This window comes from Chiloscyllium punctatum, chromosome 2 (assembly GCF_047496795.1).
Source record: "Chiloscyllium punctatum isolate Juve2018m chromosome 2, sChiPun1.3, whole genome shotgun sequence".
NCBI classification, from domain to species: domain Eukaryota; kingdom Metazoa; phylum Chordata; class Chondrichthyes; order Orectolobiformes; family Hemiscylliidae; genus Chiloscyllium; species Chiloscyllium punctatum.
The window spans coordinates 149922296-149942298 of record NC_092740.1 but is presented as its reverse complement, the minus strand read 5'-3'; the positions used below and the strand labels follow the sequence as shown (position 1 = coordinate 149942298).

At 41.9% G+C, this 20003-nt stretch overlaps 1 protein-coding gene and 1 long non-coding RNA gene across 2 annotated transcripts; both read right to left on the bottom strand.

Moving 5' to 3' along the window:
- Window positions 1–2673: 2673 nt before the first annotated feature.
- Window positions 2674–11877, bottom strand: LOC140493573 (uncharacterized). The gene is made up of 3 exons (XR_011963716.1): window positions 11642–11877; window positions 4803–4933; window positions 2674–3377 (listed from the first exon to the last, which is right to left on the bottom strand). It is a non-coding gene; the product is annotated as an uncharacterized lncRNA (long non-coding RNA).
- A 5547-nt stretch (window positions 11878–17424) lies between these two features.
- LOC140492555 (doublesex- and mab-3-related transcription factor dmd-4-like) lies at window positions 17425–19213 on the bottom strand. Its single transcript, XM_072591505.1, has 2 exons — window positions 18892–19213; window positions 17425–18041 (listed from the first exon to the last, which is right to left on the bottom strand). The coding sequence occupies exons 1-2, from the start codon at window positions 19211–19213 to the stop codon at window positions 17425–17427; spliced, it is 939 nt and encodes a 312-aa protein (XP_072447606.1).
- Window positions 19214–20003: the final 790 nt, after the last annotated feature.

Sequence of the window (20003 nt, the reverse complement as noted above, 5' to 3'; positions counted from 1 at the left end):
GGTTAACTGTAATAATTGGTGTTAACCAGATGCTATGTTGAAGGTGTTAGCCCCCTGTGTTCTCTGGTCTGTGCCATAATGTTTAGACTGATTCTAATCTAAAAAGTGAGTTAACAGAGTCTTACAAGCACACTTATACATATACATTTGTGGGGTGAATTTATGCTTGCAGAGTTATATTGTAATTTGCTCAAAAACTGCGTAAATTTATGTAAGACTCTGAGAATGTAACTTCAAAAAAAAAAGTTTTGTGATTTACACATGAAAGAAGTGAAACTATCATGGTATTGGAACTCAACAAATAATCCAGGTATTTTTCAATGTATAACTTCAGTTACATCACACTGTAAACTTTTGCTATAAATTCTGTGTCTTATAATTGTGTCCTCCACAATCACCTGATGAAGGAGCGTCACTCCGAAAGCTAGTGCTTCCAATGAAACCTGTTGGACTATAACCTGGTGTTGTGTGATTTTTAACTTTGTATACCCCAGTCCAACACCGGCACCTCCAAATCATCACCTCAGACTGTTTCTGCAGTGAATTTGACCTGTCATAGGCCCACATGCCTGTCTATGTACTTTTGAAGTGCATTGCTTTTGTCAATAGTTTTCAGTGCACTTCCAAGATTTCTGGAAATTGTGAAACTGTGTCTTCCAGTTCAAGAAGTTAGTGAATACCAAGATCAACAATGATTCTCAATCCAACTTTGGCGGAGCTCTGTACATCTTCTCCCATTCCAAAATCAGCAAACTATCATGCTTTCTGTTTTGTATCACTTAGCCAAAGGTGTCCATGCTGCCTTTGCTACTCCTGCAGCCTTTTCTTCCCTGGATTTCAAATATGCAAATAACCTAACTGTGATATTTTATTAAACACCTTTTTAAAGTTCACACACACATCATCAACTGCAGTACCTTCATCCACTCCTCCCGCTACTTCATCAAAACAGGGAGAAAGTGAGGACTGCAGATCCTGGAGATCAGAGTCAAGAGTGTGGCGCTGGAAAAGCACAGCAGGTCAGGCAGCATCTGAGGAGCAGGAGGATCGACGTTTTGGGCAAGGGCCCTTCATCAGGAATGAGGCTTGATGAAGTGCTCTTTCCCAAAACGTCGATTCTCCCGCTCCTCGGATGCTGCCTGACCTGCTGTGCTTTTCCAGCGCCACACTCTCCACTTTATCAAAACACTCCATCCACACGAATATCCACACACACACTCTCAAAAATTCACAATGCTGCTGCCAGGCTGCTTAACACCATCTTCAACTCGAAAGCCTTCAAGTCTTATTCTGAAAGGCTAAAAACTCAATCCTCTGATTTGTCAAATTTGACTTTGCTTATCTTGGGCTTCATTTTCCACCATAATCCAACAATAATTTAATTTTGTAATGCCTGTAATGCAAGGAAATGTCCCATAGTGCTTCAAAGGAACACTATCAAACAATGTAACACTCAGGCAATTAAGGAGAATTAAGTCAGGGGACCAAAAACTTTGTCAAAAAGGTTGGTTTTTAAGACTGTATTTTAAAAGTAGAAAATGGTGCATGAAAATTTCACCAGAATAATTACTGTGATTTGAGGGATTGTCCAGTAAATGGCATTGAGAAAATTGAGCCAACATCCTCTATCTCCTCCACATACCCTCACACTTTTATCCACTCAAAAGCAATTACACAGCATTTTAACCTCTTTCCCCAACTTCCCCTCTGTTTTACCCAAACTAATTTCTGCCATGAACCCAATTCCTAACAACTGAGCTGCCCGTTATCACTGCTATTAGCAAATCCTTTGGCCTGAGTATTGCTACCCTGATCTTTAGAACAGCCATCATCAGAAATGTCTCTCAATTTCCTGACCTTCTCCAAGTGCAGCAAGTGCCTCCTCAACTTTTATTTTTGATTTGATTTGATTTATTGTTGTCACATGTACCCATGTACAGTGAAAAGTTTTGCTTTGCATGCAGTACAGACTGATCACTAAATACAAGGACATACAGATCAAAAGCTGATTGAACAGAGCAAGGCATACAAACTTATGGTTGAATGTATTCCCTGCATTTCTGCTGAAATCTTTTCTACAATATCTGGTTGTCAGAATATTGAGAAACCAAGCAAACCTCAGTTCACCCAAAAACCCCACAGCACTTATCCTGCCTGCTCAGCCATTGGTTCAAATTCTACTGGCTACCTGGTCTCCAAGAAACTGAATTCAAAATCCTCATCCTTGTCTACAAAGCACTTCATGACCTGGTTTATTTTATTTGTGCAATTTAGTCCAGTCTTCAACTCTAACCCCATGTATACCAATCAACATTCCTCCATTGACAACAGACATCTCGTTACCTCCAGTCTGCAATGCCTTGTTTCATTCTCTCAGTGTTGCTATTGTTTTGCCTGCCTTTGAAAATCTCATTGCAACATTTTCAGCATATCTTTGATCAATTTTCTTAACCATTATTCTACTGCTTGGTATGCAGTAATTCTGGATTAGATGCCGTGAGATGCATTATTACTTTAAAGGTTCTATATAAAACCAAGTTGTTGATTACACAATTACATCAGAGTGAAAAATATCAGTGTGTTTCTCATGTATTCCATTTATATTACATTACTGTATATTTTAGCTTTTATTTTAATATGTTTTACTACATATGGCCTTCAAAAGCCCTTGGTTTAAAATAAAACAATTTCTTTGGAGGTATATTTAATGAAATATCTATGACTTCACTCTCCACAAAACAGTTGTGGATTATACTTTATTCCAGGCACAGCAAAGTAAATTACATCAAATAGCTTGCAATCACCCATGACCAGTTACTGTTGAAATAACCAGCTCCAAACAACGACGTTCAAGCCCACAGGAAATGTACTCAGATAGGAAACAACAAAGAGGATATTCTATGTGGAGATTTACTTTTGAGAGTCTTATTAGTTCAACTGGAATAACTTTGACAGTGACAACCTATTCTTGAATCTTCTACTGGGATATAATTAAATCCAGATTGCCTGGCCAACAATTCCATCGTGTCATTGGTGGGCCTTGTGTTTGCTCAGCCAATGTTTATGTACCCAGGTGCGTTCTCATGAAAAGATTCAACTAGCGGCCACCTGTGCAGCCTGAGACAGTCTTCTGTAACCTCAAGATAATCATAGAGGACAGCATCATTGTCTATTCTGTTTGCAAGAAACATGTGAAACCACCATTTTAGTTTACCGAATCTAACACTCCTAGTGAAGTCTCATATTTCGTGGGTACTGGATGTTGTTAGCAGATTTCAGAATCCTTGCATCTTTCAATTCTTTCTGAGATCAGAGAAGGTAGTAAGTTTCAGAGCAGGACTGTCCCAATACCATCAACATTCTTCTATGTGAAATCTCTGCAAAACGAAACAGTTTTAAAAGCATTAAGTGGCACTCATGAAAGTAAAAGGAAAAAAGTCATTTTATGTCATTTACATTCCCAAACTTAATGCCAAGACAATTGTCCAAAATCATACAAAATATGTTTTGCTTTTCATTAAATAAGCATTGTTGAAAATATGATAGAATTATTCAGTTTCATTGGTGCTGATTCAAAGATCATCTGCTTCATTTTTCATGCATTTGGAGGTTAGCCAATTCAGCCTCTCAGTGTTTTCCAATGTGAGTCATACATTCCTAAGTAGCTCATGTTAGATTTGTCATGTGGTGCAAGATTCAAACATCCACAGGCAGCTAAATATCCACAGTCAGTATCAGGGTTCCGTTATATTTAACCATTTTCATCAGATTTTACATAGGTTTGTTGCATTTATTATCACTAAAAGTTACAAACATTAAGATATTTTTTATTCTTTGTTTAGCTTTAAAGTTCCCCCTCTTTTCCTAATTAATAAAACAGACAAAGGAGTTTTCTTTTCAACTTGACTAATGCTGAACCATAACCAGTTTTAGATATTTATAGAAAAGAATGTTGACTTTTAAAGTGCCTTGCCAGTCCTCGTTTTAATTAATGCAAATGCAGTAAAATTTGATCCTTAATATTTCATTTCTCTCCTTATTGTTTTTCATGGGATTGTGGGTGTTACTGGCAAGATCAGCAATTGTTGCCTATCCTTAATTATCCTTGAACTGAATGGTTTGCTCAGCCATTTCAAAGGGCATTAAAGAGTCCACCACATTTCTGTGGATCTTGGGTTCACCAGGTAAGGACAGCAGATTTTCTTTCCTCACGAACATGGATACTTTTTACAACAATAAATGACAGCTCATGATGGAGACCAGCTTTATATTCAAGATTCATTCGTTGAATTCAAATTCAACCAGCTGTCACGATACAATGTGACTGATTTATTGACCTTTGGGGCGGCACAGTGGTTCAGTGGTCAGCACTGCTGCCTCACAGCACCAGGGTCCCAGGTTTGATTCCAGCCTCAGGCGACTGACTGTGTGGAGTTTGCACGTTCTCCCTGTGCCTGTGTGGGTTTCCTCTGGATGCTCCGGTTTCCTCCCACAGTCCAAAGATGTGCAGGTCAGGTGAGTTGGCCATGCTAAATTGCCCATAGTGTTAGGTGCATTAGTCAGAGGGAAATGGGTCAGGGTGGGTTACTCTTCAGAGGGTCGGTGTGGATTGGTTGGGCCGAAGGCCTGTTTCCACACTGTAGGGAATATAATCTAATCTTATTGTCATGTGTACCAAAGGACAATTAAAAGCGGCACAGGCAGACCATAGCAAGCAAGCAATATGAACCCATGCCCCCAGTGTAATTAACCTCTGGTTTACCAGTCCAGTGATAATATTTGATATGTGCCTACTTCCACACCTCCTCTGAGTCTGCTACTGGTCTTCACCCTTATCCAGCTCTGATGCTTTCCTTGACCTTGCCAGTCTTCCCCGCTTTGTGCTCAGAAAGGGTGCTCAGCCAGAAGCCATAGGCCACATTGGAACCTGAAACTTGCATAGGAAGGAAACTGTGGCTTAATAATCAGAATTTTGGGAGTTAGGTGGAAAAATAACAAAAAGGATCTCAAGTGTAATAATCCCCAGATTACTTTCAGCGCCACATTTAAATCAGTGCAAAAAAAGAAGGATGTGAATATGTGGCTGGACGGATAGGGTAAATCAGAGGATCCTTCACCTGTAGGATGGGAAAGATGGAATCTGAACAAGCCAGATAGGTTACACCTGAAAAGAATTGGGACTAAGTTCCTTGGAGGGCGTTATGCTAGTGTTATTGCGAAAAAATGTAACTAACTCATCAGGGGAATGGGAACCAAGAGAATATTAGAAAGGAACATTAGAGTGCACAAAATTCTTGGAGAGTCAGATAGAACCAACATAGGGAAGGGTAAGTCAGGAAGCTAAAAGGAGAAAGTAATTGAGTTAAATCTGGGTTATTGTCTACATGAGTGTGGTACATATGAGTAGGGATTTACAGGTACAGATTGTCATGTCAAAAAATGATGCTGTGACAACAGACACTTTGCTCCAGGAAAAGCTGGATTAAGACTTTTTGGGTTCGCAATGTTTGAAAAAGATAAGAAAGTAAGGATGGGAGTAGGGCTGGCAGTATTGGTTAAGGAGTGTTCTGCAGTTTTGGAAAAAGAGGATGTCCTAGAGGATTCAAAGACTGAATCGAGCTGTACATAGCTAGGGACAAAAAGGGTGCAATTACATAGCTCAGTGTAGTCTAACTAGAGGGATACATGTAATGGAACAAATCTGCAGAGAAATTACTAATTTGTGCCAACATACGATGGTTATAATTAGGGATTTTAACTATCCGAATGTAAAGTGACATGACGGTAGCATTAAGGGCAGAGAGGGGCAAAATGGTCCCACTTTGCATTCAAGAAAAATTCCTAATCCAGTATCTGTCCTGTCCAATAGGAAAGGATGCATTGTTAGACCTGGCTTGTGCAAATGACGTTGGCTAAGTAGATCAAGTATCAGCTGGGGAATAGTTAGGAGACAGTGATTACTGTATCGTAAGCTTCAGGATGATAGAAGATGACAGCTGGGGGACAGATTATTGCAATGGGGCAAAAATGAAACTGGGTCAGATAGACTGAACCAAAGTGTTGATAGGAAACACTGCAACTGAACAATGGGCAATCTTGAAAAATGGTTCAGGCACAATGAAGGTGCTTTCTCTGAAAAGGAAAAGGGACAGAAAACAAATCCAGAGCTTTCTTGATGGAAAAAAAATGGTTAGATTAGATTACTTACAGTGTGGAAACAGGCCCTTCGGCCCAACAAGTCCACACCGCCCCGCCGAAGCGTAACCCACCCAATACCCCTACATCTACCCCTTACCTAACACTACGGGCAACTTAGCATAGCCAATTCACCTGACCTGCACATCTTTGTGACTGTGGGAGGAAACCGGAGCCCCCGGAGGAAACCCATGCAGATACGGGCAGAACGTGCAAACTCCACACAGTCAGTCGCCTGAGGCGGGAATTGAACCCGGGTCTCTGGCGCCGTGAGGCAGCAGTGCTAACCACTGTGCCACCGTGCCGCCCAGATCAAAATTAAAATAAAGACGAAGTAGTGTGCTTATGACAGTAGTCAGGGCAAAAATACAACTGAGAAGCATGGAGAATACAGAAGGTTAAGAGGAAAGGTGATAAACCATGTTTAAGAAGCAACAGGGGATTTGTGAGAAAAACATTAACATGAAGGGAAATATCCACACCGTGTATAGACACAATTGGTAAAAGAGTGGTAAAAGAAGGAGGAGGGCTGATTCAGGAACAAGGTGATTTTCAATGGGAGCAAGAGGCACAACTGAGATGTTAAATCAATAATTTTCATCTGCCTTTCCCAAAAAGGCAAATGGTACCCACGCTGTACTGGCAGAGGAGGAACGTCTGTCACTAGAAAGGTTCAAAATTGAACTCTCTTTCGAAGAAGGGTGATTAGATCTTCATTCTGATTTCTCTCCACAAATGCTGCCAGATCAGCTGAGGGAATATAAATGCTGCGTTCTAATTTTTTTAAAAACTGAACTAAAAAAAAAGTGTCTGATTACCACCTGAGCTATGACCAAATAGGCATGTGGTAAATAAAATCAGAGAGCCGAATGTTTAGCTTAAAGATCGATATAGGGGAAATGGATTTAAATTAATGGGGTAGTGGCACCAATAATGAAGACAGAGGAGGATGTACAGTATTTTGGGATGGTTTTCACCTGAACTAAGCTGGGACAAATGTTTTGGTGAGTTGAGTAAATAGAGCTATAGCAAGGGCATTAAACTAAATTATTTATGTACAGAGGACATGGAGCACTGTATCTAGGTTTGGTATAGAGCAGTTAAGTGAGTAGAAAACAAGATAGAATTTGGACTATAATATATTTGGGGTGGCACACTCGCCCGTTGGTTAGCACTGCTGCCTCACAGCGCCAGGGAACTGGGTTCAATTTCACCCTCAGATGTTTGTCAATATGGAGTTTGCACATTCTCCCCGCGTCTTTGCATACAGTTCTGGTCACCACATTACCAGAAGGATGTGTGGTGCTGGAAAGGCACAGCAGGCCAAGCAGCATCCAAGGAGCAGGAGGATCAATGTTTCGGGCATAAGCCCTTCATCAGGAATCAATTCTGTTGTCTGAGTGGGTTTGTTTCAGGTGCTGTGGTTTCTTCTCACAGTCCAAAGATGTGCAGGTTAGGTGTATTGGCCATGCTAAGTTGCCCTTGGTGTCCAGGGATGTGCAGGTTAGGTAGGTTAGCCATGGGAAATGCAGGGTTATAGGGACAGGGTGGTTAACAAAATAAGGAAGTGTGAGATTATTTACTCACATAAAAAGCATAAAACTCATAGATGTAAATATTAAGAGAGACATCTGCGTGGCCAGACAAGGAATGCAAAACAGTTAGCATGAAAGTACAGCAAGCAATTAAGAAAAACATATTGCATGTTAGTCTTCAATGCAAGGAAACTGGAGTAAGGAACAAATATTAACTGGATCAGCCCTGGATGAGGGAGCTATTGTATGAGGGGTCTTTCATTTAGGACTAGCGGGAATAGAAATTTCTTCACTCAAATCGCTTGGAATCTTTGGAATTTTCTATCCCAGAGGGTTGTGGATGCTCCATTATTGCAAGTTTAAGGATGCTATCGATAGACTTTGGTCTATGAGAAATTGAGGCATGTGTACGAATTGAGTAAGATTCACTAATCATAGTGAATGATAGAGAAAGCTGTATGCATTGTGTGTGTGTCTTGTCATATTTCTTCTGCTCTCATGTTCAATGTATTTCTAAGAGTCCACCTGCTCAAGTTTAACTATGTTTCCTATGTTCTGGAACCATTTCAAAACCAAGTTTCAATGCCAGCGGGTTGGCAGGATTTTTCTGAAGGGTTCAGATTTGCTACAAAGTTCAAGGTTCCATTCAAATGTTATAGTGAGACAGTTTCACATCCACCTAAAGCAAAACTGCCTCACATCCTTGACATAACACCAGATTATAGTCCAACAGGTTTATTTGAAAGTGAAAGCTTTTGGACCGCTGCTCCTTCATCAGGTAGCTAGTAGGGCAGGAGCATAGGACACAGAACCTCCAGTAAAAGATCAAAGTGTCATACAACTGATGTGATATATTGGACAAACCAAAATTGCTGTTAAGTCTTCAATCGCTTGGGAATGAGGATGCAGGCTTCAATTGATTAGTTTGTAAATACCAGAGTTTCTTTCAAGTCACAGTCCCAAAATAACTTAAGGTTTTATCAGTATCTACAAAAAAGTGACATCCCAGCTCAGACAATGCCTTAAAGTCCATATCATCATATCCTTGAGAAAGAGGTGGTATAATTTCAGAATAAAAATTTTTCTTAGCTTGGTTACCCCTTCCATAGGATTTGATTTTTCACACTCTGTTTCACCTGACTCACACCTCAGTGATACACATCAAGAAATATAACATTAGTGCTCCAGATGGAAATGTTTTATTGCCAGTCATGTTAGAAATACGAAGGCTTATCGGTTGCTTCTGAATAGAAGAATTATTGTTACAGATGTAAACAGATGGTTCTCTAAAGGGCATGAAATGTTGTTTCAGGATAAACTGGACTCTTCTTGATAGTATACTTATTCCGAACTCTAAATGTGCTTGACAAATTCCATGGGTTAATAAAGATGTGTTAAGAATTCCCTAGGGGTGACATGCGCATTCTGGCATGAGATTTACACATAGCTCTGGGAGGGAATGGGTTGAGAAGGATTTCAAAGGCAAGTCCATCTGCATCAATAATCAGTGGTTGCCAGCTCAAGCCTGTAATCAAACACTCCAGTGAGCTTTTGCCCAAAACGTCATTCTCCTGTTCCTTGGATGCTGACTGACCTGCTTTGCTTTTCCAACACCAATCTCTCGACTACTTTCTTTAGCGCTGATTGTAGCTGGAGAAAGGTTGGGATATATTAGCGAAGATGGGGAGAGGGAGGAGGAGTAAACGATGGGTGGAGAGAAACGCCATTGAGCAGACAAAGCAGTGGGTAAAGGTCAGAAGGGCTTTTGCCCAAAATGTCGATTTTACTGCTCTTTGGATGCTGCCTGAACTGTTGTGCTCTTCCAGCACCACTAATCCAGAAAGTGGGTAAAGGTCAGCCTGGAAGAATGAATAGCTGCTAACGGGGATCATTATTGAATCAAATTGAATTCACTTTATTATCACATACTCAAATGAATACAGTGGAAAGTTTACAAGTCACCACATTACAGAACAAGTTAGGTACAAAGGTTCCTAGGTAAAGATTCTTAAGAACAAATTTTTAATGAGAAAAAAAATTATAAAAATAAAGAAATTAAAAGACCAGCATTACAGATCATGGAAATAAATTAGAAAAGGAAAGGAAAAGTTTGGAATAACAGTCTTTCCAACCCAACACTAAGCCTGTATAAACTGAAAGACAGACCTCAGTTAATGGCTGAAATGGGTGTGTGGTAGCAGACCATAATGGCAAGGTCTAGTGTGTGGGTTGGGGTCAGAGCCTGAAAAATGGGCTCCAGCCCTACATTTTTCTAACGTTGCAGATCCCAGTCAGCTGCATAACAAATTCTGATGAAGGGCCACCATAGAGTGAAACAGCTACTTCTCTCTTCACCCACTGTTGCAGTCTGTGTTTTGCTCAGTGCTCTTTTTTCTGATCTGACCTACATTGTTCCCCCCTCAATCCTCACTATCACCTAGGCTTTAAAACATAGTCTGTGCCAAGTCAACGCAGAACTAAAAATTCAATAGAATAAATAGATCAGTTTGATTAAATGTTAAAAACCAAAAAAAAGGGAAAACTCAATAATTCTGGCAGCATCTGTGGAGAGAAAGCAAAATTTCGGGTCCAGTGACCCTTGTACAGAAATGATTGTAGCTAGGGAGAGGTTGGAATGCATTAGGGAAGATGGGGAGGAGAGGAATAAACAATAGATGTTAAATCTATTTGAAAGTGTGGTTCTACCCCTTAAGATTTTTTTAAATAGCATTGCTCAAAATGGTCTTGCGCTTTCGATGTAAACTCCAGTCATCCGCAAAAAAAAGCCAAACAAAAACTAAGTTCAGAGGATTTCATGCCTAATATGAATGTTCCAACGAAATTTGTGAAATAAGAAACGGCTGGAAGCTGTTCAGCTGTTAAACATTCGAGGCCAGGAACCTGGGTGGATGAGAGGAAATCAGAACCATCACAATATTGGGGTGCTTCAGAAATGTGACTGTCCGAATCGAACTCTTAATATTTGGTCGTTTTTCGATGTGAAACAACGGGTCAGAAATCAGAGAAACCCCGGATTTATTTTTTTCTCTGAGAGAACAGTGAGACCTACTGTCCTCACCGCCCCACCTCCGCCCCCAGGACAGCTCGGAGCTGCATGTTCGTGTAACTGGGCGGCACAGTGGTTCAGCAGTTAGCACAGCTGCCTCACAGTGCCAGAGATCTGGTTCAAATCCCGCCTCAGGCGACTGTCTGTGCACATTCTCCCCGTGTCTGCGTGGGTTTCCTCCGGGTGCTCCGGTTTCCTCCCACTCTCCAAAAATGTGCAGGTTAGGTGAATTGGCCATGCCAAAATGCCCGTAGTGTTAGGTGAAGGGGTAAATGTAGGGGAATGGGTCTGGGTGGGTTGCTCTTCGGAGGGTCGGTGTGGATTTGTTGGGCTGAAGGGCCTGTTTCCACACTGTAAGTAATCTAACCTAACTCTTGAACAGAATTAGTGAAGCAAACAAGACGACATTTATGCCCGGAATGAAACAACGGTAATTAAAACTGAGCATCCAAACAACAATTCTGATGGCACGTACTTTCAAGAGATGTTTGTTCGTGACCAGACTGTAAACCCATTATTTTCCACTTCTCGAACTATCAGGCAGTTGCTGGTTCTTTGTTTGTTAAGACATTAGCTTTCTGAGCCCGAGTTAGACACCGGTATGTTATAATACCTAGCGGCCAGGAGGTCTGAAACACAGAGCTTCCCCCCACCCCGTTTTCATTATAGAAGCTTCTTATTGGGTTAGACGCAGTTTAGACCGTTCTGATTCGTCAGGCGACTGTTGTTTCAGATTGAAACTAATAAAATCACCGCTTCATTTTCACGATTCCAATGAATTCTGCACAAGTTCAGTCATGAGCGAGATTAACTCGACAGTACGGTAGTCGTTTGTTTTACAGACCTGTTAATGTTGGAAACGGGCAAAGTCCCTTGAACAAAGTCACCACAAATGTAACTGCTTCTGGAGATTTGGAATGGAGGGCGGTGAGGGATTCGACTGATTTAGAATTTTTCCCCAGTTTGAGGAATTTTACTGATTCGGATTGTTTGGGGGGAATGTGCACGTTTAACGCTTCCAGTATGGTCCTCAGAATGGAGAGACATCCAGTTACAATAGGCAGGCACACCCTGCGGCTGGGAACAGCAAACGCTGCACAGTTACAATACTTCCCAAGTATCTTTGTCCAAACAGTCAGTTCAGAAACCAATCCGGCCGCGGAGTGTGCTGTGCAAACTGCAGGAAACCATGATCTCAAAGGGAAACTATTTCACTGGTAAACTGGAAGCGAGAAAGGTCATAGATATAAATAGAGAACAGTTTTACCACAGATAATTGTTGAGGAAAGATCACTTCTTTCAGTCCAGCTGGAGCAGGTTTTGTAGCATTTGCCAGAATCACGAGGACTGCAGTAACTGCCTAGTGAGGATTATCTTACACAATGTTATATTGTTAAAAATCACACAACACCAGGTTGTAGTCTAACCGGTTTAATTGGAAGCACACTAGCTTTCGGAGCGACGCTCCTTCATCAGGTGATAGTGGAGGGCTCGATCGTAACACAGAATTTATAGCAAACATTTGCAGTGTGATGTAACTGAAAGTATACATTGAAAAATTGATTGTCTGCTAAGCCTTTCATCTGTTAGAATATATCTGTTATATCTGTTAGAATCTATTAGAATGTTATATTGTTATGCTATACCTGGTGACATGCAAGGATTCGACACAAGGAGGAGATGGAGCCCAGAAAGAGAGAGAAAAACACAATTGGGCAGACACAGGACCCTACGGATCAATGCTGGAAAATTTAAGTTCACTGGATGCATATTTGATGACCGGCATGGACAGGTTGGACCGAATGGCCTCCTTCCGTGCTGGTAAATCACTACCACTCTGTGATTAAGAATGTATCCGGCCAGGAGCAGACGAAACTGCCTGTTATTCCGTCCCGGATCGATCTCAAACTGTGGGGTTCAGCCGCAAATGCTGTATTGTCCCGTTTCATTTAAAAACAAGATTGGCTCGAACTGTCGGCGCAAAGTGACGCCTTAAAACCCGAAAAAGACCCGAGAGATGGAATTAATTGCCGATTGGACCTGGGTAAAAATCTAGTCCCTGTGCATGTCACTAAGGGACAGAAAATAAAAAAATATTGTTCACTGAACTCGAAACGTTAACTCTCTCGCCACAGATCTGCAATTTTCCAGCAATTTCTGTTTTGTCTTCAGATTTCCGGCGTCCCCAGTATTTGGCTTGATGGATTTGTGTTTGGATCAGTGGATGTCGCTGTATGGTATTTTGCTTTGTGTCCAGAGTAAACCAGGCACTGAAGGGTGTAATATATGAGGTGGAATGTAAGAACAAAGACATTGTTCTCCGAAAGTTTGTGATTCCAAATAAACCTGTTCGACTATAACCTGGTGCCGTGTAACTTCTGACTTTATATTTTAAAAAGCAGTTTTCAGAAAAAACTGGGAACATGGCAGCGATATATTCATTTCGTTATGCTTCATATAGATTATACTTGTTGAATAGCAATTAGGAGTGTCTTTGATACGTGGACATTATGTGTCACTTGATTAAGTCAAAATCTATTTCTATTCAGTCGTCTTTCAGAATTTGTGTTCACATCGCCCATGTTTATGTAGAACATGTCAGTAACCTTCACAGAGATTTGAAATAACCAGGGGTTGAGTTTGAGGTTTGATTCTCTCCCTGAAATCTAAACATCGCACAACATTAGGTTATAGTCCAACAGGTTTATTCAGAGGCACTAGCTTTCAAAGCGCTTCAGGGGGGAGCAGTGCTTGGAAAGCTAGTGCCTCCGAACAAACCTGTTATACTCTAACCTGGTGTTGTGTGATTTTTAACTTTTTCCACCCCAGTCCAACACCAGCACCTCCACATCGTGGCTGAAATCTAAAGACGATGTGGCAAGATGTAGCAGCCAACATCCCTTTGTAACTTTATTAGAGTGGTGCTGGAAAAGCACAGCAGTTCAGGCAGCGTCCAAGGAGCAGGAAAATCGACGTTTCGGGCAAAAGCCCTTCATCAGGAATCCTGATCACCAAAAATTGAAACGTCCATCTTCCTGCTTCTCGGATGCTGCCTGACCTGCTGTGCTTTTCCAGCACCACTCTAATCTTGACTCTCATCCCCAGCATCTGCAGTACCCACTTTCACTTGTTTGGAACTTGTGAGGAATCGGAGGTATCAGCAGCCTGAGTCGTAGGATTCTCAACTCTGGGTCAAAGTCCCACGCAGAAACTCCACAATAGGTTCCAGACTGACACTTATAAATAGCGGCGAGGGATCACTGGACGAGCAAAAACCGAAAAGAACTTGGATGATGTAAATCAGAAACAAAAACAGACATTGCTGGAAAAACTCAGCAGGTCTGGCAGCATCTGTGGAGAGAAATTAGAGTTAACGTTTCGGGTGCAGTGACACTTCCTCGGGACTCTGAGCGATGCTGTCTTTTGAGATCCCCACAATCTCGCTCTCTCTGGAAATAAACAATTTCGCGGCGCTATTCAACCTGCAACTACAGAAGTTTACGGGTTTGTGGTCAATCATTTTTCCCTCAACTAATATCAGCAAAAGCAATACTCTGGTCATTACTCCAATGCTGTTTGTGGGCAAACCGGTTACTGTATCATCATGCCATGCCAAATAATACTGAAGTCTTAAAAGGAATTCAATCATCAAAATGATTTTTGCATCCTGCTAAGACATTTTGCAGATGTCCTGTTTATAGTCGTGTTGCTGGCCTGTAATACGTCAGATACTCAGCCAATAAATGAAACCAAGACAAAATACGTGTGTTGAAAATCCGAAACATAAACAGAAAATGATGAGAGTACACAGCAGGTCCATGTATACAAATTCAAAACAAAATCTGTATAGTCTCCGTCAGTACAAATACATGATTAATATTAATGATGTTGCAGTCACTGAATTACAATGAATTTATTTCATACACTTCTGGCAAAGAATGCTACACTTTAATAAAAGATTAAATTACATTTCTGAAATTGTAATGGATATTTCTGTTTGAAATTACCTCACTAAATCTTTCGACCTTTTTTTTCTCGCCTTTTTAAAGATCCTCTTAAAACCCAACACCTCGACCAATGTCTCGACCACTTGTACAATAACTCCTTATGTTATTTGGTTTCGGTGTCTTAGGATGTTTTATCACTTTAACAGCACTATGCAAATCCAAGTGGTTGTTATTGTTGAAATGGTGATTACAATGAAAATCATCTTTAATGTTCACAACACTAAAATCGATTAATATTTTCCAAGGAAGTGAGAGAATTGCCTAGATCAGTGACATCTGACTGGAATTGTGATTAAATTTGAGTATGAGATGTGAACATAATTGGATTCTGCTGTTATGTCCTTGCACAATCAAATTGTCATCTCACCATTCCACTTACAAACGAAAAATCGCTACTTGTGCAAATTAAAGAAGGCTAATGAGGAATATGGACCCATAAGACAATGTAAAAGTCAAATCCTGAGAGAGGAGCGATGAACAAATTGAAAACAGTAATCGAGAAAATACCAATCATTCTTAGAAGATCTATTGTTCTGCCAGTGGTCTATGCAAATAACTATTCTAATCGGGGGAGGTTAGTGAGGTGCTACAATTAGTTCTTTCACCCCTGGAATACAGATGAGAAGAATTGGCAGTGTTTCCATTGTCGATTCCTACCCCGACATCTGTGATGGAAAGTCAGTGTTTGTTTGAGCGCGCGTTCATATACTTGATAATGTTTACTCATCGGTAGAGTATTGGTAGATATTCATGATGCAAGGTGACGGACCAAGAACGCTCACTTGAAGATGGTACCAGTGAGCTCTTAAATAAAATACTGTTTTTGAATTCCTATTTTCATGAGGGGAGTGTTCAGGAACATTTTTTAAAAAGGTACAGGTACCGTAGTCCTAGCAAATCGCAGGGCTGCTCTCTCAATAGAAAGACAACTGGTGTAGTTTAACCTAAGGGTCACCATGCCTCGAGTGAGGGAAGAGGTTGAAAACCAAATTCCTCATGGAAAAGGGAATACTGCGCAGAGAGAAAGTCAATCTTACCTCACAGTTCAGATAATACCTCGTTAAACATTGTTCCACTAACAGCATTAATTCGATCTTTTTTCGTTTCGATTTTAAGAGTTTTATATTACATTATTTACACTACTTTACCAAACTAAATCCTCTTAAATTTCACTCAATGAATTTAGTTAGTGCTTGCCCAAACGCAAGATCACTGTTAAAACTATTATTGCTAGGTAGAATAAAGCTGTAACCTTAACATTTCTTTCAAAATATGTTTGCAAATGATAGTGTGAAAGAGTTTACTGAGATGGTCATTATTTACAATTCCGTGAATGGAAAGCATTGCCTTGCACTATGTAGAACTCAAGGTCAGGTTTGAATGTCTACAAAATGGAAACAAATGGAACGTTACCCCAACGATTGGAACGTTGCTCCCATCCATCAGATAGATACACTCTGTCCTTTGATGTTACTGTATGTGACAGTATTCCCGGAGGTGGAGAGGGGGTGCTGATAGTTAGGAAGAAGGGCATTCCCTCTGAGGGCTGCCAAAAAAGCAAATTCAAGAAACTATTTCATCAAAAGGGACCCGAGGGGCAACGTCTTCACGAAGAGAGTGATGCGTGTGTGGAATGATCTGCCAGAGGAAGTGGTGGAGGTTGGTACAATTAAAAGATTTAATAGGTAGCTGGATGGGTATATGAATAGGAATGATTTAGAGGGATATGGGTCAAATGCTGGCAAGTGGGACTCGATTAATTTAGGATATCTGGTCGGCATGGACGAGTTGGACGGAAGGGTCTACTCCTGATGAAGGGTTTTGGCCCGAAACGTCCATTTTCCGGCTCCTCGGATGCTACCTGACCTGCTGTGTTCTTCTAATCCAGCATCTGCAGTCATTGTTTTTACCGATGGGTCTGTTTCCCTGCTGTAACTCCCTACGAATCTAACCTCAAACTGCTGAGGGGTTTTTTTTTAGCACCTATCATATGATTTATGCTGTCAAATTGTCACTGCTAATCGTGTTAAGGGTGGCACGTTAGCTTAGTGGTTAGCACTGCCTCACAGTGCCAGGGACCCGTGTTCGATTCTAGCTTCGGGCGACTGACTGTGTGGAGTTTGCACATTCTCCCTGTGTCTGTGTGGGTTTCCTCTGGGTGCTCCGGTTTCCTCCCACAGTCCAGTAATATGCTGGTGAGGTGGATTGGTCGTGCTAAATCGTACATAGTGTCCAGGGGTGTTCCGGCTAGGTGGACTTGACATGGAAAAGGCCAGAGTGGGTACTGCAGATGCTTGGAGATTAGAGTGATGCTGGAAAAACACAACAGGCCAGGCAGCATCCGAGGAGCAGGAAAATTGACGTTTCGGGCCAAAGCCCTTCATCAGGAATTCCTGATGAGCATTCCTGAAACGTCGATTTTCCTGCTCCTCGGATGCTGCCTGGCCTGCTGTGTTTTTCCAGCACCACTCTAATCTCGACATAGAAAATGCTGGGGATAGGGAGTTGGGTGGAATGCTCTTCAGAGGGGTGGTGTTGACTCATGGGCCGAATAGCCTGCTTCAATACTGTACGGAAATCTATGATTCTAACATCTGTACATTTTCATGGGACCTGACTTTCAGAGTTCGAGGTTTTCCAGGCAGAATCTCTCGGAGGGACAAGTGGGAATTGCGCGATAAGGAAACAGAAATCCCATCGGTGAATACCCGGCTCCACTGAATGGGTAAGAAAATAAGGGTGAATTTCTGGAGTGGATGGCGGTGGATAAACCTGACCTTCGGTAAGCCAAGACGGCGGCAGCAGGGAGCGGGCCTTGCAGAGGAGTGAAAGCCGAGTTAATACCTCCGATAGAGACCTCTCCAACTGGGTGAGGGCTCAGTCCATTGCCCAGAGCCCCAGCAGAACAGAGCTGCCTCATGCTGGGGACAAGGTGAATGTTCATCACAGCTTCAGCAGCCGACAGGAAGGATTCGATCGTCTTTAGCACGTCCCCGTGGTACGCTTGAAGCACTAACTCCAACACGGATCGCTTCTCCGAGGGGAACAGTCGCTGCAGGATCTCCAGGTGGTTCATCCTGGCCGGCGGGAGCTGGTTGTCTCTGTACTGGTTATGAAAGCCCGCTGTGAGCGGGAACCGGCTGGAATTCAACCTCTCCGACAAAGGGACTGGCTTTTCCAAATCATCCGTTTCAACTGCTCTGGCTTCGTTTGTGAAACCTCTCACCTCGTATCGGTCTGAATGAAAAATACATTCAATTATTTCCAAATCCTTGAGGATGTGGTTAGATCTTATACGCAGGAATTCAATTCGTAAACACGTCAATTTCTATCGAACTTATCTTTCAGGTAAGAGTAAATACAGATACTAAATACTACACAAGGAGCCTGTGTCACCGGGTGGAAATATCACTTGCGATTCTTTCATTAGTGTTATGACTTGGAGACTTTACTAACAATCCAGGTCTTTTTCGATATATAATTTCAGTTACATCACACTGTAAACTTTTGCTATAAATTCTGTGCCTTACAATCTTATTCTCCACAACCACCTGATGAAGGAGCAGCGCTCCGAAAGCTAGTGCTTCCAAATAAACCTGTTGGACTATGACCTGATGTTGTGTGATTTTTAACTTCGCTAGCGTTGTAAACTTGGACTTACAATCGCGTTAACGCAATCTATATTTTCTTCCAAAACTTCAAACCGAAAATAAGCTGCAGTATGATTAGTGAACTAATGAAATAGTGGAGGCATATTAATGTTGATAGCCGGTTGAATTTTTGATTAGCTTTGATTTATTATTGTCACATGTGCCTGGGTACAGTGAAAAGTTCTGTTTTGAGTGCACCGCAGGCAGATCATACCATAAAAAGATCACTGGGTGATAGAACAGACCGAGGAATACAAAATTAAGGCCACGGATAAGGTGTACAAAAAGCAAGCTCAACATTAGGTTTGTAGCTTGAGGAGTTTGACGCTATATATTTTATGAGCAGATAAGCTATCAAATTGCATTTATATCTGCCACAGAGTCAAATATAACAACAATCTTTTTTTTATTATAAGTTCTTTGTTAATTTAACATACCTGACAGCTGGTTCTTCTGAGGCCGTTTCGACTCCCTGCCTGCCCTGTCTATTGTCCCTGTTCCATCAGGGACAGCCGGTCTTGGAGGAAGGTTGTCCCGCAGAGCCAGAGCATCCTCTGCCGCCTGCTGCCTCTTCAGTGCCACCTGAGCTGCCATCACCCGCTGCCTCTCTGAGATGAGGATGCACTTTACACAGGTACACTCTCTGTAAGGGCACCGCCGCTTGTGTCCCTTCAGCCAAGCGGTCACCCCGTGGTTCCTGCACCGGGAGCACTTGGGTTTCCTGCCGCCTTTCCTCTCACTGCTCAGCAGCGGATCCATCCTCCCCCGATATCCCGAGTCTCTGGAATGACTTTAATACTGGGCTCAGCTCGCTGGCAACTTCGGCAGACGCGTCGCCAAAGATCGGGAAATGAAACGTGACGGCGGATGTAAACACTTCCCCTGCTCCCCAAATAACGGGAGAGTGTACCTGTTCGGAATTACTATTCACGGTTAATTAATGAACAATTAATTCACATTCAGTATTTCTTTTCCAATGAATCGATTATTGACTCCAGATGGAGCTGCTATCAGCCGACCAGGTGGAAATATTGTCTTTCTAGATATCTATGCCTAATATGGATGAATTATTCGATTTATATATAATATACATAAATTGAAAAAAAAAAGTCTTCCAGCTCTCCCTCCCGTAACTGGATCGCCCTACCTCTCGGAATAAGTTAACAGGTCTGCGCCAGAACAGAGTTGCAATCCTCGTTTGCGAACACAGTAATTTTCCAACTTTGAAATAGAGCCAGCACCGGGGCGATGTTGTACTGACAGCGATGTACGGATAGTGGGAGATGTGCTGTTGAATGTAGAACTCTCACTGTCCAAACAAAAAGGAATCCCGACCCTTTCAGAACACGGGCTAATATTGGCGCGTTGATAGATTTTTTTTTAACGCCAAATTTGTTTATCCCGGGACTTTCGCCACTTGAATAACTCCCGTTCAACGCCACAGCGACCGAGCTCCAGAGTGTCACTGGCATCGACTCGACCTGCAGAATAGGTCCACCTCCAGGGGAGGGGTTCAGGGCACGGTGAGACAGCTGCACCTCCTTGCTCA